General features: G+C 41.6%; 1 protein-coding gene across 2 annotated transcripts in view; it reads right to left on the bottom strand.

Annotated features, from left to right (window-relative positions):
• The window catches only part of LOC142651752 (uncharacterized), a 296,323-nt gene that overhangs the window by 29,565 nt on the left and 245,707 nt on the right, over positions 1-21,051 (bottom strand). For both annotated transcript variants that reach the window (XM_075826806.1, XM_075826805.1), the window contains one exon: positions 20,148-20,235. In XM_075826806.1, the coding sequence (XP_075682921.1) occupies positions 20,148-20,235 (88 nt within the window). The remainder of the gene's footprint in view (positions 1-20,147; positions 20,236-21,051) is intronic.

Below are 21,051 nucleotides of genomic sequence, written 5' to 3' on the forward strand. Positions count from 1 at the left end.
CTTGGTGCTCCGTAGTTTCCACGTCTGTTATTTCCAATGGTGCCATTTGTCCACTCACGTTATACTTTCAACACAGCAACACACGAACAGTTCACAAACTACGCTGTTTGAGAAAGACTGCCACCCTTGGACCGAAAGCCAATAATCATCCCTTTCTGCAACTCTGATAAATCGCCCTTTAACCATGGCAACAACGAGTGATATGTGTTCAGACAGCCTATCGAACACCTTAGATACCCACAGTCTCCTTTAACACCCATGTCACATCACTTTCTTCATATGCTAGGTGCTGCCGACGTCTAAAGTAGGAGGTGGTCATAACAATGCGACTCGACTGTGTATATGTTGTATACTAGAGACCGACCTGCTTGCTGGGACGTATGTCTTCTCTCCTCTATACCTTCATCCCAAAAGGTTTAACTCCCATCTACCTAGAATCTAGTAGCCATTTGCTTATCGAACAGTTTCCTTTACACTTCACAACACGGTTAAGAACCCAGAGGGTAGATATACGTTGGTCACAGGTGAGATTTTGGATTCTATTTTATCTTATTATGCCCCCAACTCTCATCAGATTAATTTTTTTCTTCATGAGCTGTTCAGAGAGCTACTCCCTCAAGTTGAGGGCTCCTTTTTCATTGATAGTGGCTCTAAATTGGCTCTGGATCACATCTTGGATAAATCAAATCCGGATTATTCGTGCCTGCGCCCACTCTTAAAAGGTAGGTCATCAGCTAGCTAAACTCCTGTTTAATCATGATTTAACTGATACATGAAGGAACTTTATTCCCACTAAATGGGACTATTTCTCCATTTTCTCAGATGACGCGGCATATTTCAGAACTGACCACATATTTGTGCCAACACGCTTACTGGCCCAGTTAGTTTAGGCCAAAATTATCCCATACTCTTGGACAGACCACAATATGGTCATTGAAGACTTTCGGTGTCTTTGGGATAAACCAGATAACTTCTTTTTTTTTTTTTTTAAAGGTAGCTTTAAAACCCCATATTAAATAGCGGTACAAAATGAAGTAGAAAACAAATTTTGCAAATAGCATAGCAGTAGCGAGAGTACAAGGTAAATTTTAACAAAAACATACGGATGTAAAAATTCACATATCAGTAAGTATATATATAATGGAAAACAAAAACGAAACAGCCTTTTCCTTATCAGAAGAAAATGTGAGACAAAATTAGGTGAGGACCAGTCAATAGCAGCGGTTAACGAAGGAACGGGGGACCGCAGAGGCACGTCAGCCAATTCCCGACCCAATTGTTCAAAGTGTTTTATACCTACTGTATATCTTATATACTCATATCCTTATAGGCTTGTACAAGTTAGTTATATTAGAAGGTAGGTGCTCTGGGACTTTAAGGCATAGTGCCGTGTGCAAAACACTACGCAGCAATAAATAAGTAACATGGAGAATCATAGTGCCGTGTGCAAAACACTACGCAGCAATAATAGGTAAGATAAGGGAACGGCCCCTCTAAGAGCCAATTGAGTTGTGGAACTATATCTAAACTTTGACTCATTTGTTATTGTCATTTGTTATTGTCGGACTACAAATATCCGCTGCTGATCAGAATAAAGTAGAAGCATCTTCATACAGGAACGTGTCTGTGTGTTTTTGCTCCTCCGAGTGCTCATATTCATAAATTGATTTTTAAAAGCTAATTTGGAGCTGGATGGAACTCAAGGCGTAGTGGGTTGCAAAATTTCACTCACAGTTTATGGCGCCCGAACAGGGACTGCGGCACTAGGACCCTGAGACCACCCGAACCAGGCAGAGGAGACCGGACGGGAACGTGTAGACCAAAAGCTGCAGCATAATGGAAGAAGATTTGATTCTTATATTTTGCTCTGCATTTTCCCGTCTGGCCCCCCCTATTTTCGGATGACTAAGGCTCCACCTTAGGGAGTAATGTATAAAGCCGCAGTTGCAGAACCCTGTACTCCCTTAGAAACTAAGTGCCTGACTTCCATCTCCATTTGTGTGATGATTGCTTTGTTAGGATACCCATAAAAAACATGTAAATCTCTGCCCAGAGTAGTAGAATTAGAAGTTGTTTGCCGGTCTATCAGTGACCGAAAATTGTTGTGGTTGAAAGACCCAGAACAATTTTAGTTTAGTTGTTTGCCGGTAACGGTCGAAAATAGACAGTAAGAGATTGTCTATCAGTGACCGAAGATTTTTGGGATTGAAAGAGACCCAGAGTAGTAGAATTAGAAGTTGTTTGCCGGTCTATCAGTGACCGAAGATTTTTGGGGTTGAAAGAGACCCAGAGTAGTAGTATTAGAAGTTGTTTGCATGAGCGTGCGTGTCTGTTGGACTCGTCTAAATTTCAGTCTAAAATATATTTTGAGCCATTGACTTCCACGACCGTAATGGTGCTGAAAAAATAAAACCCGGAAGATTGCTGGTCTGATAGAGAGATCTGGCTTTGCATCTGTGGATTACAAAAAAAACAAAAAAACGCGGTAGGTAAGGAGCTTATTCTTACACCATTCACACATGTATTGCGTAAACCTCAAAATTTAGCTGGCACTTTATCCAGCAGTCGAATGAAAGACGGATCCAAAAAGGTACGTTGAAACTTTTTGTGTGATGAAAGGTTGCAGGTGCGTACGTGATCTTGAACTGTTAATATGAAACACATGAGAATTGTTGCCAGCAATGACATTGTTAACCAGAAAAAAAATTGTGAGAAGTGTAAGACCTCCCACCCCCCCTTTGGAATGCAGTGACGTAGCGCATGGTGGAGAAAAGTTGAAGTATTTGAAATGAAAGGATTGTAGTACCAAAAGCTATACCCCGGCAGTGAGGGGTTTGTTGATGTTTGAAATGAATGTCACCAGCTCCTGTTTGATTCAATGGAGGTTTGTAAAGTATGTGAAGGCAAAATAATACTGTAGAAAAAAATAATAATTTGTTGAAGAGGCTGGCAGCCGTAAGATGGATGTTTGCATGTGATAAATAGAATGGTTTGTGGAAAGTTGAGAAAGGGAGTGGAGTGGCCAGGACAAGGCAGAAGTTAAAATGACAAAGTAGGTGATTACAGGTGGTTACAAGAAAAAGGTGTACATTTTGATAGGAAGAGTGAAGAAAACGGAGCAGCCGGGTACATTGCAGTGACTAATGTGAGTCAGAACAGGGGGAGTGTAATGTAACGTGTTAAGTTTGAAACTAGTGGCCACAATAAAGCAGATCTATATTGTATGTTCTTATCTTTAACCCCTTAAGGACGCAGCCTTGTTTTGGCCTGAAGGCTCAGAGCCCATTTTTCAAATCTGACATATTTCACTTTATGTGGTAATAACGTCGGAATGCTTAAACCTATCCAATCGATTCTGAGACTGTTTTCTCGTGACACATTGGGCTTTATGTTAGTGGTAAAATTTGGACGATATATTCAGTGTTTATTGGTGAAAAATTGCAAAATTGAGAGAATATTTATAAAAAATAGCATTTTTCAGAATTTAAATACATCTGCTTGTAAAACAGACGGTTATACCACCCAAAATAGTTACTAGTTCACATTTCCCATATGTCTACTTTAGATTGGCATCGTTTTTTGAACATTCTTTTATTTTTCTTAGACGTTACAAGGCTTAGAACATAAACAGCAATTTCTCATATTTTTAAGAAAATTACAAAAGCCTTTTTTTTAAGGTACCTGTTCAGTTTCGAAGTGGCTTTGAGGGGCCTTTGTATTATAAACCCTCATAAAACACCCCATTTTGAAATCTAGACCCTCAAAGTATTCAAAAAAGCATTTAGAAAGTTTATTTAACCCTTCAGGCATTTCACAGAAATTAAATAAAAGTAGAGGTGAAATTTGCAAAGAAGGGAAGGAGCGCTGTGTGTTTTTAATTTGAGCAGATTTTGCTGGATTGGTTTTCGGGTGCCATGTCGCATTTGCAGAGCCCCAGAGGTATCAAAGCAATGGAAACCCACCAGAAGTGACCCCATTTTGGAAACTACACCCCTCAAGGAATTCATTTATTGGTGGTCACCATTTTGACCCCATAGTTTTTTCACATAACTTATTTGAATTGGGCTGGGAATTCAAACAAAATTAATTTTTTCCAATAATATGTAGTTTTGGCTGAAAATTTCTTATTTTCACAAGAAATAAAATACCCTATTTTGTAGCCTAATTTGTCCTGAGTGCGGCAATGCCCAATTTGTGGTGATAAACTGCCGTTTGGGCCCATGAGAGGGCTCAGAAGGAAAGGACCACCATTTGGCCTACTGGCGAAGTCATGTATGCAGAAGCCCCTGAGGTACCAGTACAGTTGAAACCCGCAAGAAGTGACCCCGTTTTAAAAACTACACCCCTTAAGGCATTCATCTAGAGGTGTAGTGAGCATTTTGAACGGAGACATACAACCCGTAAAACTGTAATGTGGGTTCCCACAAGTATGGAAATACCCTCAATGTGGCTGTTATCAGCTGCCTAGGCACACAGCAGGGCTCAGAAGGGAAAGATGAGGGGGATAAGCTGTGCGGAGTGCAACAGGGTAAGTAAAACTGGGGTCGATTAAAAATCAAGGGATGTATGATACATTTTGAAGCACTCTTTCATACGGAGCCTTAGTTTTTCTGGACACGTGTCACATTGATATATTGTGTCCTTCCTTATCCCCCTCTTATAGCAGACTTTGTACCGCTTGACTTTTTCCCTTCTTGCCAGTTTGGGGAACTTCTCCTAGAAAGTGTTGCCCTGGTACGATGCGTGTGGCCTCGCTTCAAGAAGTACTGGGTGCCCCCCCTTCTTGGTCCCTAAAAATTAGTTTCTTGATAACCACCTCTTGAAATTCCCGTCTGGCCTGTACATCGACGTAGCACATATGCATTGTACAATGCCATCGGTAGGATGTGCACGGCCAGTTTCTTATACCACACCGCATGGCGCTGTAGGGCTTCAGGGCTTGATCTGACAAGTCCACCCCTCCCATGTACCTATTGTAGTCCAGGATGCAGTCTGGTTTGGGGGTCTCTGTACTGGTACCTCGTACAGGTACATGGGTACTGGTGTGACATCTCTCTGGTCTTGTACGTGACACACAATATGTTGCTGCTAGAATGTGCCCTGCTCTCACCGCTTCGAAGTGTTTGCCCAAGTAGAGTCTTAGGGAGGCCTCTCGGATTTCTTTTAGCAGTGCCACATGCCGCAGGACTTCTAGAAGCGTGGCAGTTGAAGAGTGGGACGCTGGTATAAAAATGATCCAGGTAGAGGTGGTAACCCTGGTCCAGCAGTGGGTACACCAAATCCCACACAATTTTTGCATTAACTCTCAGTAAGGAGGGGCATTCTGGGGGCTGAATACTGGTGTCCTTCCCTTTATATATCCTAAATTTGTAGGTATACCCTGATGCACTCTCGCACAGCTTATACATCTTCACGCCATACCTTGCCCTCTTACCCGGCAGGTACTGGCGGAATTGAAGCCTCCCTTTAGAATGTACCAAGAACTCATCAATAGAAATACATGTCTCGGTGGTGTATGCTTGGGAAAACCGGGCACCGAAACGGTCTAATAGGGGTCTCCGTTTATACAAACGGTCAAAACTGGGGTCGTCTTGGAGTAGGCAATGCTCATTAGGAGAAGTGAAGTATTGCCTAACTTTTATTTTGTTTTAGGTTCCAGTTCACTTCTGAAGTTGCTTTGAGGGGCCATATATTAGACACCCCCATAAAACACCCCATTTTAGAAACTAGACCCCTCAAAGTATTCACAACAGCATTTAGAAAGTTTATGAACTCTTTAGGTGTTTCACAGGAATTTAGAGCAAAGTAGAGGTGAAATGTACATATTTATTTTTGTCAGAAAATCCTTTTTATACCATTTTTTTTATAACACAAAAGGTTTTACCAGAGAAACGCAACTTAATACTTATTGCCCAGATTCTGCAGTTTTGAGAAATATCCCACATGTGGCCCTAGTGCAGTAATGGACTGAAGCACCGGCCTCCGAAGCAAAGGAGCACCTAGTGGATTTTGTGGCATCCTTTTTATTAGGCAACATGTCCGGTTTGAAGTTATTGTGGTGCCAAAACAGTGGAAACCCCCCAAAAGTGACCCCCATTTTGGAAACTAGACCCCTTGAGGAATTCATTGCAGTTTTCATGGGGTGCATGCGACTTTTTGATCAGTTTTTATTCTATTTTTAGGTGGCGTGGTGACAAAAAAACAGCAATTCTACTATTATTTTTTTACAGCGTTCACCGTGCGCTATAAATGACCTATTCACTTTATTCTGCGCGGCGATACGATTGCGGCGATACCAGATGTTTATAGTTTTTTTTATGTGTTATGGCGTTTGCGCAATAAAATACGTTTTGTAAAAAATCATTCACTTTTTGTGTTACCTTATTCTAAGAGCCAGAACTTTTTTATTTTTCCATCAAGAAAGCCGCGCGAGGACTTATTTTTTGCGTAACGAACTGTAGTTTCGATCAGTACCAATTTAAGTTACATGCGACTTTTTGATCTCTTTTTATTCCATTTTTTGGGAGGTGAAGTGACCAAACAATTTGTGATTGTGGTACAGTTTATTTTCTTCATTTACGGCGTTCACCGCGCGGGATAAATAACGAAATAATTTTATAGTTCATGCCGTTATGGACGCGGCGATACCAATTATGTATAGTTTGTTTATTTATCTATTTTTATTAATAATAAAAGACTGATAAGGGAAAAAGTAGGATTTTTACTTTTATTAGTTTTAAAACTTTTATTTTTTACACTTTATTACTTTGTCCCACTAGGGGACTTGAGGGCAGGAGGCCCTGATCGCAATTCTAATACACTGCACTACATACGTCACCCAGACGTAGGCTTGAGGGCCGAAACGCGCGTCGGGGTTGACACCAGAGACGGTGACCTATGTGATGAGTTCCTTTCCAGCATGTAATCCTATTATATGATATATGATATATAATTCTTCTCTCTCAATTGATCATATAGCTATACAGGTACTATTATCCTGGGTGCCCCATATGATAGTCTATTTTTGATGCATATTTTTTAAATTTATTGTCATTATAGTATCAGTACAAACTCAGTTTCTACCATCTGTTTGATTGTATAGTGATTCTATTGTGAGTTTACACACTTGCTTGCTGAGCAGGTCCTCTTACCACGTCAGTTATCTACATATACACAATACTGTTCCAACATATTGTAATTTTGATTTCTTGGGGCCACATTGTGGCATTTTGATTACCTTATTCCTTTTGTACAAATCTGGTTGTCTTTCCGCACTGTGGAAATCATCTGTTTTTAAACGTGTGTTATTTTATTTGTCCAATAAAGATATATGGTTTTACATTTACTTTGGTGTGTCAGACTCCAATTTTTAGGTTTTGCTAGTTATCAGCGGGCTTCACCATTACCACCATGTTCATTATGGGCTTTTATGCCTAGGTCCCTATAGAGATACGATGCACTAGGTATGGCACATGGTTACTAATGTATTCAGGGATCTGTTTGTTTATGGTGTTCTCCATTTAGGTAGACTACTACTAATTGTGTGGGTTACCCTGAGGGCGACAGTCAGTGAAGAGCAGAAGATAGAAGAGGATGATGATGATGTACAGGACTTGTCAATACACTGGTGGGACCCTATACCCAAACCGGACATTGGTGATGGCATCATATTAGTTGTGGCCCTATTGATATATTGTTTGAGTATTATAATCATAATATATAATTTCTGTAATTTAATATGAGAAAAAGGGGGGTTTGTGAAGGATGGTTTATTTGCTTATATTCTCTGTATGAAATTACATTATGAATTATCAAGCAGGAGGCCGAATTACTAAGATATGTATTATGTGAAAGTGATTATAATAATGTTTAAATGACTTAATTTTGTTCAGCAGCCATCTTGTCTGGAGTTCCCATCTTGGTTCTTCTGTAGTGAATAAGAAAACTTATGTTAAAGGAACAATGTCTATGTTGATTTCGTATGTTTTATCTTTGACCTTGGCTCCCATACGAAGCTTGCAGAGAAGGCACAGGGAGTGAGAAGGGAGGGTGGCAAATATGCTTGTGGAATGCCTCCCCCATCTTACAGGAACATTCTTGTATATAGAGATAAAACCACAGAGTATATGTATGGTTACGGATGACGCAACACACTAAAACCTTTTTCACTACAGGTACCCTTTTTCGGATGTATACTTAATGTTAGCCATATAGAATGGAAGAACCAGACTATTGTATTTCTCCCGGATTTGGATGAGATTGTAAGCACAGTATGGGTACCGGACCCATTGCCAACACCAAATATTAGCCTCCCCTTAGATGAGTTGAACAAAGTTCTAAAAGACGCAGAAGAGGTAAAAGAGATGGTTAGGAGACAATGTTACACTACAAACCGTCAAAATGAATACTGTTATAAGTGGGAAAACGTTGCGACATTTAGGATCCCAGATTAAGGATGACACGGCTCATCACTGGTATGATATATTTACAGGCTTTTCACCGACTGCCAGTTCAGTATTAAGCTACTTATTCCAACCACTAATATGTATTATGATTGTCTTTGTCATTATGACTTGTTTTTATTGTTATGTGTTTTATAAGATACGGAGAGCTTTCACAGCGAGGCCTGGAAAGAAGTGACAGGTTGTTGTGAAATTAGAGGCAGGTAATGATTACCAGACCTATAAAATCACAAAAGGTGGGAAATGTGAAAGGAAATATATTTTCCAAAGTGTTTTATACCTACTGTATATCTTATATACTCATATCCTTATAGGCTTGTACAAGTTAGTTATATTAGAAGGTAGGTGCTCTGGGACTTTAAGGCATAGTGCCGTGTGCAAAACACTACGCAGCAATAAATAAGTAACATGGAGAATCATAGTGCCGTGTGCAAAACACTACGCAGCAATAATAGGTAAGATGAGGGAACGGCCCCTCTAAGAGCCAATTGAGTTGTGGAACTATATCTAAACTTTGACTCATTTGTTATTGTCGGACTACAAATATCCGCTGCTGATAAGAATAAAGTAGAAGCATTTTCATACAGTTTTTGCTCCTCCGAGCTGCTCGTATTCATAAATTGATTTTTAAAAACTAATTTGGAGCTGGATGGAACTCAAGGCGTAGTGGGTTGCTAAATTGCACTCACAATAGCAATTTATGAGCTAGTATGAGGGTTGGCTACCCAAGAGCTTCACACTTTCAGAAATTTATCTGGGCACCCACATGCTTCATAAGTGAGCTTAAGAAGTGGCAAGATAGAATTAACCAACACAGTCCATGCTGACAAGGTAGGAACCTTTGGATGTTTCCAATGCAGGAGTATATTTTTTTTTTTAGCATAGAACAATAGGAGAGATCTAACAGCAACAGTAGGTATAATCTCTTCTACCAATAATAAAAGACGTCCTGGGATCAAGTATATGAGGAAGTCCTACTTTAAGCTCAAGAAATTCTAATAATACCTCAGCCCAGAAAGCAATAATAATTTGACATTCCCAGAAGAACGTAGGAAGAAACCCTCAGCTTCGTGGCACCGCGGACAAACAGGAGTAGGTATAAGTCCCATTCTAACTAATTTGGAAGAGGTGTGGTAAATTTGGTGAAAAAATTTAAATTGAAAAAGTCGGTCCCTTGTAGATATTAAGGGGCCTGTTAGAGCGGATAGCGGATACAGAGGAAAGAGTCTGTGAACAACGATCCAAGGCTCTATCAAGTTTTCTTTAGAATATACAGTTAACAACTGCCTATAAAGCGTGGATAATGGTTTAGCCAACGTCTCCTGCATTACCAAATCCTCCACCGGGTACGTACAAAGTCTAAACGTTATATCCTGCAAATTGCAACCAGAGGGCATATCTAAGCTGGAAATAGCGGAACCTGAGAGGAGTCATGATCTGGTGTTTGGACCGAAGTTGTGCAAAAGTAGCTACTTTATCTTCTACTACTACATCCTCCGAGGTCAATATACCCAGGGTTGCTCATTCACTGGGGTTAGGGAGGCCCCTCAACTGTGTCAGAAGCGGGTTATGCCAGAGTGGTGTCCTAGGTGATCAGGAATCTTCTTCTAAATCAAAGAGCGACAAAGATCTTTGCCAGACCTGCGGAGTAGTTTTTATTGGGACTAAGTACGTATCCCGGAGGGGGGGGGCTGTCTATCTATAGAGTTCACCAGGGCTTTATAGGAACCGAGAGGTGAAGCTTCCAGCTCAGTACAGGGATTAAAGTGTCTATGGGTAAACCACCACCAAACATACACCAGTTGACTGGCAAGCAAGTGGAGGTATAAATTCAGGGGGGGAGAGAAGTCCAACCTGCCCAGTGGGCAACTGTGGTGTGCCTAGAGCGATTCTAGGAGTACCACCAGCCCAAATAAAAGATCTAAGATCCTTATAGATGTTGGAGAACAGGGATAATGGAAGCCACACTGGAGAATTGTGAAAGAGATAAGAATCTCGGTAAGGACTTAATCTCAAACAAGTTAATTCTGCCTGTAACTGAGGAGGAGGTGTTTTCATCTATTAAAAGGGTTATCCGGGGACCAAAAATTGCATTGCATTAATATTTTTATGTAAAAAGTAGTCACTTACTACTGTATTTTAATTCAAAATTCAGTACTAAATGGTGCAGTTCAAACCCGGTGAATTGTTCCCATAAGTCCAGGAGCATTTCAAATATCGATGACGTGCCGATACGGCCCCACGTGACTGAGGGCTTGCTTCCTGTGCTGTTCGTGTCGGCGTGTTATCAATGGCATGACCGCAAGGGGCTGTCACATTGCCTATTGTTGAAGTCCCAAAGCAGAGCATCAGCTAGCGCTTTGCTCGGGACTCCAGCACTGCTCCCGACATTTGGTCAGTGACTTCAGGGATTTCCTATAGCTGGAGTTCCTGAGCAGAGCATCTAACTCTAATCCTAATAGATTGCCTGTAAGATTTACAGTGACAGGCAATAATGCTCTGGTATACGATAGCGACATCTAATGTGTTTGACAGAGGGAGGGAGGCATGGCCTAATAGATTGCCTGTAAGATTTACAGTGACAGGCAATAATGCTCTGGTATACGATAGCGACATCTAATGTGTTTGACAGAGGGAGGGAGGCATGGCCTAATAGATTGCCTGTCAGTTATACACTGACAGGCAATAATGCTTTGGTATACTAAGTATATCAGCAGATCGAATAGTGAAGTCCCCTAGTAGGAGTAAAAAAAAAAAAAGTAAATCAGATAAATAAAAAGTTTGTGAAAAAAAAAAAATTTGGCAAAATAAAATATAACTTTTTTCCCAAAAATGTGGTTTTATTTAGTAAAAGTGTCAAAACAAATAACACGTACACGGTATCCCCGCGATTGTAACGACTTAATAAAATGAACACATTATTTAAACCGTCGGATGAACGGCGTCCCAAAAAAAAATCAAAAAAAAAAAAAAATCGCAGAACTCTTTTCTCCCATTCCCCCCATAAAAAATGTAATAAAAGTTAATCTATAAGTCCTATGTACCCCAAAATAGTACTAATGAAAACTACACTTTGGCCCGCAAAAATCAAGCCCACATACGGCCACATTGACATAAAAATAAAAAACTGTTACGGCTCTTATTTTTGCATTGCCGCCTTCCAAATAATATTTTTCTAAAAGGGTTTTTATTGCGCAAACGTAGGAAACCATAAAACCTTTACATATTTGGTATCCCCTTAATCGTGCCGACCCATAGAATAAAGTTAACATGTTATTTACGCTGCATAGTAAACGGCGTAAATGTATAACGTGAAAATCAACGCTGGAATAGCTGCTTATTTTCAATTCTCTCCTAAAATAAAGTTAATAAAAGTTAATCGATATATCATAAGCAACTTATTATATACAACTCGTCCCGCAAAAAACAAGCCCTTATACAGCTACTTCGACGGAATAAAAAAAAAAAGTTACGACTCTTGGAATGCGACCGTGAAAAAACAAAAAATAATCTTTGGTCATTAACGGGCAAAATGGCCTGGTCATTAAGGGGTACAAAAAGAAAAACGGGGCGGGACAAAAAGAATAACATATGCCAAATAAAGGACACGCAGGTCCAAGATATTACATCAAACAACGAACAGAATTCGGCAATCAGAATCAAAGAAAGAAAGAAGGAGGGGAAAAAAATAACAAAAATAAATAAAATTATGGAGGGGAAGGAGGATGGGGTTATTGTAGTTAGATCTACATCACAACTCAGAATGTCATAAATCTCTGTTCAGATGGCCATGATGGTCCTATATTCTTGGGTGTCTTGATAGACAATCCAGTGGTACCATGTTTTGGAGAAAATGTCATGTCGATCAGTCAACTGAGAAGGGAGGTCCTCCATGCGTTTAATTTCCTCTCTGCTTTGGCCACTTTTGACCTTCCTGACAGAGCCTCATTGTTCAAATCTGACATGTTTCACTCTATGAGGTAATAACTTTGGAATGCTTTTACCTATCCAAGCTATTCTGAGACTGTTTTCTTGTGAGACATTGTACTTTAAGTTAGTGGTAAAATTTGGTTGATATATTCAGTATTTAATTGTGAAAAACACCCAAATTTTGTAAAAAATTGCAAAAATTTGAATTTTTATCAATTTAAATGTATCTGCTTGTAAGACAGGCAGTTATATCACACAAAATTGTTGCTAATTAACATCCCCCATATGTCTACTTTAGATTGGCATAGTTTTGTGAACAGCCTTTTTTTTTTCTAGGACATTAAAAGGCTTAGAACTTTAGCAGCAATATCTCACATTTCTAGAAAATTTAAAGAGGCTATTTTTACAGGGGCCAGTTCAGTTGTGAAGTGGTTTTGAGGGGCCTAAACAAAACAAACCTCACAAGACACTTCATTTTAAAAACTGCACCTCTCAAAGTATTCAAAACAGCATTTAGAAAGTTTATTAACCCTTTAGACGTTTCACAGGAATTAAAGCAAAGTAGAGGTGAAATTTACAAACTCTTTTTTTTTTTTTTTGCAGAAATTCATTGGAAGTAGGCCGTGAAAATGAAAATTGAAATTTTTTTTCAAAGAAAATGTAGGTTTAGCTATTTTTTTCTCATTTCCACGAGGACTAAAGGAGAAAAAGCTCCACGACATTTGTAAAGCAAATTCTCCCGAGGAAAACAATACCCCACAAGTGGTCATAAACTGCTGTTTGGACACACGGCAGGGCTTAGAAGGAAAAGAGCGCCATTTGGCTGTTGGAACTCAAATTTAGCAGGAATAGTTTGCGGAGGCCATGTTGTATTTGCATAGCCCCTGAGGGGCCAAAACAGTGGAAACCCCCCAAAAAGTGACCCCATTTTGGAAACTACACCCCTTAAGGAAATTATCTAGGGGTGTTGAGCATTTTTGACCCCACAGTTTTTTGCAGAATTTATTGGAAGTAGGTTGTGAAGATGAAAATCTAATTTTTTTCAAAGAAAATTTAGGTTTAGCTAATTTTTCTCATTTCCACAAGGACTTAGGCCTCATGCACACGACCGTAAAAACTCCCGTTATTACGGGTCGTAATCACGACTCGTAATAACGGGCTCATAGACTTCTATTGGCGACGGGTGCCTTCCCGTTTTCTCACGGGAAGGTGCCCGTTCCGTTAAAAAAGATAGAACATGTCCTATTTCTGGCCGTAATAACGGCACGGACAGTCCATAGAAGTCTATGGAGCTCTCGTAATGACGGGTGGCTACATGTGTGCACCCGTCATTACGGCAGCGTTGCTAAGCGACGTCAGTAAATAGTCACTGTCCAGGGAGCTGAAAGAGTTAACTGATCGGCAGTAACTCTTTCAGCACCCTGGACAGTGACTACCGATCAGTATAAACCTGTAAAAAATAAAAATAAAAGACGTTCATACTTACCGGCAACTTCCTGCTTCCTCCAGTCCGGTCTCCCGCCCGTTGCCTTGGTGACGCGTCCCTCTCGACATCCGGCCCGACGTCCTGGATGACGTTTCAGGCCATGTGATCGCTGCAGCCAATCACAGGTCAATCACAGGCTGCAGCGGTCACATGGACTGCCGCGTCATCCAGGGATGTCGGGCTGGATGTGAAGAGAGGGACGCGTCACCAAGACAACGGCCGGGTAAGTATGAATTTCTTTAACTTTTATTACAGAAAAGGCTGTCCCTTCTCTCTATCCTGCACTGATAGAGAGAAGGGGCTGCCGATTAGTGCAGTGCTATTTTGCCGCCAAAAACGTGCTCGTAAATACGGGTGGAATACGTGTGACACCGGACCCATATTTACGAGCACGGGTTCGTAAATACTGGTGCAAAACGGGCGGAATACGTGTGACACCGGACCCGTATTTACGCCAGTATTTACGGGTGGGAAAAAATACGGTCGTGTGCATGAGGCCTAAAGGAGAAAAAGCACCGCAACATTTGTAAAGCAATTTCTCCCTAGTAACACAATACCCCATATGTGGTCATAAACGGCTGTTTGGACACACTACAGAGCTCAGAAGCACCTTTTGACTTTTGAAGCTAGGATTTAGCTGGATATGTGTGTGGACGCAATGTTGCTTTTGGTATAATAAAGGGTTTAATGAAGCATGAAATGACTAATTTATGGATGTATGGTACTCTTTGAAGCAATTCTTGATACACAGGCCTGGCTTTTCGGGGCAGGTTTCACAGTGGTAAATAGTGTATTTTCTAACTCCCCTTTTGGAACACACTCTGCGCCTTTTTTGTGTCCTTACCTTCTTTGCAATTTGGGGCACTTCATTGGGGAAACGTTGACCTGGTACAATACGTGGACCATCGCTACCAGATGTGTTTGGGCCCTCCCCTGCCTGGTTTCCAAATAGCAGTGCCTTCATCACCACCTTTTGATAGTTAAAGAGGCTCTGTCACCAGATTTTGCAGCCCTTATCTGCTATTGCAGCAGATAGGCGCTGCAATGTAGATTACAGTAACGTTTTTATTTTTAAAAAACGAGCATTTTTGGCCAAGTTATGACCATTTTCGTATTTATGCAAATGAGGCTTGCAAAAGTACAACTGGGCGTGTTGAAAAGTAAAAGTACAACTGGGCGTGTATTATGTGTGTACATCGGGGCGTGTTTACTACTTTTACTAGCTGGGCTTTCTGATGAGAAGTATCATCCACTTCTCTTCAGAACGCCCAGCTTCTGGTAGTGCAGATCTGTGACGTCACTCACAGGTCCTGCATCGTGTCGGCACCAGAGGCTACAGTTGATTCTGCAGCAGCATCAGCATTTGCAGGTAAGTAGCTACATCGACTTACCTGCAAACGCCGATGCTGCTGCAGAATCATCTGTAGCCTCTGGTGCCGATGTGTCCTGACACGATGCAGGACCTGTGAGTGACGTCACAGCGTGATCTCTGGAGAACACGCTGTGTCTGCACTGCCAGAAGCTGGGCGTTGTGAAGAGAGGTGGATGATACTTCTATACACAATGCCCAGCTCGTAAAAGTAGTAAACACGCCCCGATGTACGCACATAATACACGCCCAGTTGTACTTTTACTTTTCAACACGCCCAGTTGTACTTTTGCAAGCCTCATTTGCATAAATACGAAAATGGTCATAACTTGGCCAAAAATGCTCGTTTTTTAAAAATAAAAACGTTACTGTAATCTACATTGCAGCTCCTATCTGCTGCAATAGCAGATAGGGGTTGCAAAATCTGGTGACAGAGCCTCTTTAAGGAATGTCCCTATCCGGCCTGCACATCGGGATAGCACGTAAGCGTTCTACATTGCCATCTGTACAACGTGCACGGCCAGTTTTTTTGACCATATCTTTGTTTTCCGTAGGGCACTATAATGCTTCAGTACTTGATCATAGAGATCAACCCCGCCCATGTACTTATTGAAGCCCAGGATGCAATTTGGCTTGTGGGTCACTATGGTGGTACCTCGTTCAGGGGTGCTGCTGCTGCCATCAATTGTGGTCAATATAAGGACATCCCTCTTGTGCTTATTATTTGACGAACAGCATGTTCTCGCTGCATAGTTCCCTGCTTTCACCCCTTCTGAGGCTTTGGCTAAGCAGTGTTTTAGGGAAGCCTCTCTGATTTTTGCGCACAGTAGCCCATGCTACAGTACTTCTGGCGGAAAGGCAACTAAATAGTGGGATGCTGATATAGAAGTTATCCACGTAAAAGGTGATCACCCTTGTCCAGCAATAGGTGTATTAAATCCCACACTACTTTCCCCACTAACTCCCAGGACAGGGGGGGGGCATTATTGGGGTTCAAAAATAGAGTCCTTCCCTTCGTAAACCCTAAACCTGTGTGTATACCCAGATGTACTCTCACAGTTTGTACAATATAATTCCATACCTTGCCCTCTAATTGGGCAGGTATTGGCGGAATTTAAGCCTCCCCTTAAAATGAACATGGGACTCGTCTATGGAAATAGATTTATTGGGGGTGAACACTTGTGAAAATTTGGTGCTGAAAAGATTAATGACTAGCCTGATTTTAAATAGACTGCCTGCACCAGGATGATTCCACATTTGACACTGTGCATTATCATTATAATGCAAGAATTTTAAAATCGCTTCAAAGCGAGTCCGGGACATGGCCATGCGGTAAATTGGGGTGTTGTACAAAATATCCGCACACCAGTATTGCCTAACCTCTGGCTTCCTCAATAGTCCCATATGCAGCACAAGGCCCAAAAATGTGATCTCCACTGCATCTACAGGGGTCCACCTAACAAATGATGAAGTGGGGTTTTGGGTTAAAAATTGTTGGGCTTACAAATTAGTCTGGGTAACCATTAAATTAACAAACTCCTCAGAGAAAAATACCTTGAAAAAGTTAATTTCTGTGAGGCCTTCAGTCTCAAACTGAATTCCTGAGCTGCCTATAAAATCAGGAATTTGAGGCTCATAATTTGAGGGGTGGCGTCCACACGGGATCAATCATTGGGGTTGCCTCAGCTACTCTCCTGCATCGCCTTTCAGGGGGTTCCTCATCACTGGAGGAGGTGGAAGAGGAGGAAACTAAAAGGAGTGGGGCATATTCCTCGTCTCCCTCGCTGGCCGTATCAGTGTCAGAGGCAATGATGGCGTATGCCTCCTCGACTGAATACATCCTTCTGGACGATTGAGACATTTTGATTTAGTACAGGGGGTTGTGTGGTGTTTTAACATGTGTAATCAACTTTTATTTTTACACAAACACAGGGTGTGTGTGTGTGTAGTATTTTTACACGTGTATAGTGAACAGAAATTAGAAGATAAGAATTTTAAAAAAAAGGAGGAGAAGAAAAGAAAAATGAAAATAAAAGAAAAAGAATAGAATTTAAAAAAAAAAAAACTGTTAAAAAAAACAACTGAACGTCCATCGGTAACTGACACTAGCTATTACTAAAAAAAAAAACCCTGTAGTCTAAGCCCTTATTCACACGACAGGGTTTCCCGGCTGGGTGACGGCCGTTCATAAATCGGCCGTCACACGTCTGCATTAGGAACAATAGACCCCTAATGGGGCTATTCACACAACCGATTTTTTGATGGCTCGGGAAACCTGGCCGTGAAAAAATGGGACATGCCCTATTTTCGGGCGTTTACCCAACCGCCCGGCTCCCATAGAAGTCTATGGGGCCAGGTAATTCATGGCCATCACCGGAATGTGTCCCGAGTGATGGCCATGTATTCCGTCACTCGCGGTCTCTCCCCTCCTCCTTCTAGTGCAGAGTGCATGTGAGGAGGAGGGTCTTTTTTGCTCCCTGTAAGAGTCCATATATGGACACAGCGACGTCACTCACTTCTGAAGCGGAATCCCTGACCCCGTGGCTGGGGATTCCGCTACAGGAGAAGTGAGTGACTACACTGTCCATATATGGACACAGCGACGTCACTCACTTCTGAAGCGGAATCCCAGACCCGGTGGCCGGGGATTCCGCTACAGGAGCAGTGAGTGACTACACTGTCCATATATGGACACAGTGACGTCACTCACTTCTGAAGCGGAATTCCCGACCTGTGGCCGGACTTCTGAAGCGGAATTCCCGACCTGTGGCCGGGAATTTCTCTCCAGGAAAACTCAGTTACTACACTGTCCATATATGGACATTGAAGTCAGTGACTTCTCCTGGAAGGGGGGGCTGGGTGGCATTACCTTCCAGGGGGCTGGGTGGCATTACCTTCCAGGGGGCTGGGTGGCATTACCTTCCAGGGGGCTGGGTGGCATTATCTACAGAAGGCTGTGTGTGGCAACAAATTTAAATGAAATTCATCCAATTTTAAAATGGACAGGGGAAAAAAACGGATGCAAAACAGGTCAAAAAACGGCAACATGGCCCAGAACGGAATCAGAACGGATGCAAAACGGCCGTTTTTATCGGCCGACACTCGGACCCTGTCGTGTGAATGAGGCCTAACTGAACTACGGTAAATTTATACTAAAACTGCAGAAGAAATTTTCTAGATATATCTATCTAGATCTAAAACTAAATTAACATTTCTAAGGATGGTGTATGCTCCCCTAACTCTCTACCTACTAGCTACACCTAACTACTATTATACTTTAAATGTTATACGGTTTTAGAAAAAAAAACCTGCGCCAGAAAATATGCTGATCAGTGATGTGCGTCATTGATCAGCACGCAGTGCAGGACGCACACTATGAAAAGGTGCGGGTGAAAGAAAAGACCTAAAAAAAATTACCACAGATGCTGATAACTAATCAGCAGTCTGTGGCCGCAAGTTGCACACAGGTAAATGGTGCAAATTTGTAATTGGAAAAAAATAAATAATTCCTAGACCAAAAATGGAGCACAAATGCCTATCACTCATCAGCGGTCGCAGGAGACACAGGTATTTGGTGTGGGTGAAAAAAGGTACCAAGAAAGTACCTGTGGAAAAACAAAACACGGATGCTGATCAGTGATGGTGGTCACTAACCAGCACTTCATGGCCACAGGGAGACTGTTCAAATAAAATAAAGATAAAAAATCCCAAAATTTTGTACAGGTGCTGATCAGTAATGGTGGTCACTAATCAGCATTCAGTGGGCATAGAACTCGGACAGGGAGGGGGTGGTTTGGGACGGATAGGACCAAGGACAGGGAAAGGGCCAAAAAAACAAAACAAAAACAAAGAGAAGACTGATGGTTATCAGACAGAAGCTGCAAAAAAGGCTCTTATTTTACACACTGTAGTGATCGGCACTACAAATCCCAGCAGGACCGCACAGATAGTATCTCAACCGCTCTGCATGCCGCCTCAAACTGGAATGGCGGCATGCAGAGCGGTCTCGGTGTTCAAAACACCCGCCGTTGCTCTGATTGGTCGGTCATTACAGACCGACCAATCAGAGCGCTCCTAGAGGTGGCATCACTGCCAACTCCCTAGATGACATTGGTGGTGATGGGTGTTCTCTTAGACAGCACCAATCACCACTGTCTAACTGTGCCCTGTGACTCCAGGGCACAGTTTTAACAAAAATGCCCGCGATTGGCCGGTCAGAATTGACCGACCAATAGCAGCAATCTCCAATGCGGGGGGGCCAAAACGGCACCCAGGGCAAGTAGTAAAGATGGCCTGCTGTCAGGGAAAGCAGCCACCTTTACTATGTCACGGTGCAATTCGCACCGGTGACCACTTCCTGCTGCACAGTACCTATAAGGCGCTTTGCGGGGAGCACCTCCCGACAGCGCCGTATATATTCAACGGATTTCGGGAAGGGATTAAAGAGGAGTCTGTCAGGTCAGCGGGACTGAATGCTTCGGTGAAAGCTGTTTTATGAACTTCGATGAGACCGATAATAGCGGAATAATGCGAGGGGTCACCAAAGCCGTCAGTCCCGATGACCTGACGGACTTGGTTTGACCGCAAGATACAGCTTCTAGGTATAAAGTATACAAAAGAAGCGGTTTCTCAAAAAGCAAAACTAATTTTTAATAAAAAAACAATTCAAAAGATTTTCAAAAATAGTTTTTGTTTTTTTAAAGTTTGTCTCCAAAGGTTTACATAGCCTTAAAGGCTTGAGTTACACCCAGTTCTCCAGGGCCAATATATTATGTAGCATGCAGAAAATTAAACATCTAATGACACTAATTTTGCTCCATTGTGTATGGTGCAGTTTAGCAGAACACTTTGGAAATTGTATATAGTACATTTCCTGAAACAAAAATCTAATATTTGATACCTGCTTGTTGAAGTAAGCTCTCCAAAGGGCCAGCAATTGTCAATTTGCCTTTCTCCTGATTTTTGTCGTCATTTAAATCTGAGGTTGTCTGAAACCAGAAAAACAGTCACTATGTAATAGTTCCTTACAAATGACTTAAAGGGTTTACATACAAATGAATATTACAGTGTCAGCATATGAAGTGCACTTTATATGTTGTGTTCAAAAATTTTCGCTGACCGCACTCAAAGGAACATATTGAGGGAGAGGCTTAAAGGGGTTTTCCCATTATCAAAAATGAATCACCAATAAACAGGACAGGGGAGGATTGTCTGATCGCTGGGGACCCCACCAATGGATCCCCCATCGATTGCAAGAACGAGGTGCCCCATCCCCCCCGTTTCTTCCACATTGCTCTACCAAAGTGAGGAGAACATTGAATGGAGCAGCGGTCAAACATGCAGGGTGCTGCTCCATTAAGAGTCTACTGGAATGACAGAAACAGCAGAGTATAGTTCTCAGATGTTTCGATCATTCTCAGACACTCCATTAAGCTTCCCATCACTGCTGCTGGTGAAGAGTGGAGGATCTGGGGGTTAGCGATCAGAAAATAATCACCTATCCTGTGGATAGCTAATTAGTATTGCAGTATATCGAGCAAGCGATCCAACGACCGCTGGTTCAAGTCCACTAATAAAAAGGGAGACTAATAAGAGTTAAACAGTTAATTTTTTTTAATACATAAAAAAATATTAAAAGTTAAATAAAATAAGTATTTTCCCATTTTCCCCCCAAAAGATATGTAAAAAAATAAATAAAAATTAACATAACTGTTATCGCAGCGTCTGTAAAAGTCTGAACTATTAGGCTGGGTTCACACGACCATGTTACGTCCGTAATGGACGGAACGAATTTCGGCCGCAAG

This window comes from Rhinoderma darwinii, chromosome 5 (assembly GCF_050947455.1).
Source record: "Rhinoderma darwinii isolate aRhiDar2 chromosome 5, aRhiDar2.hap1, whole genome shotgun sequence".
In the NCBI taxonomy this organism is placed as follows: Eukaryota; Metazoa; Chordata; class Amphibia; order Anura; family Rhinodermatidae; genus Rhinoderma; species Rhinoderma darwinii.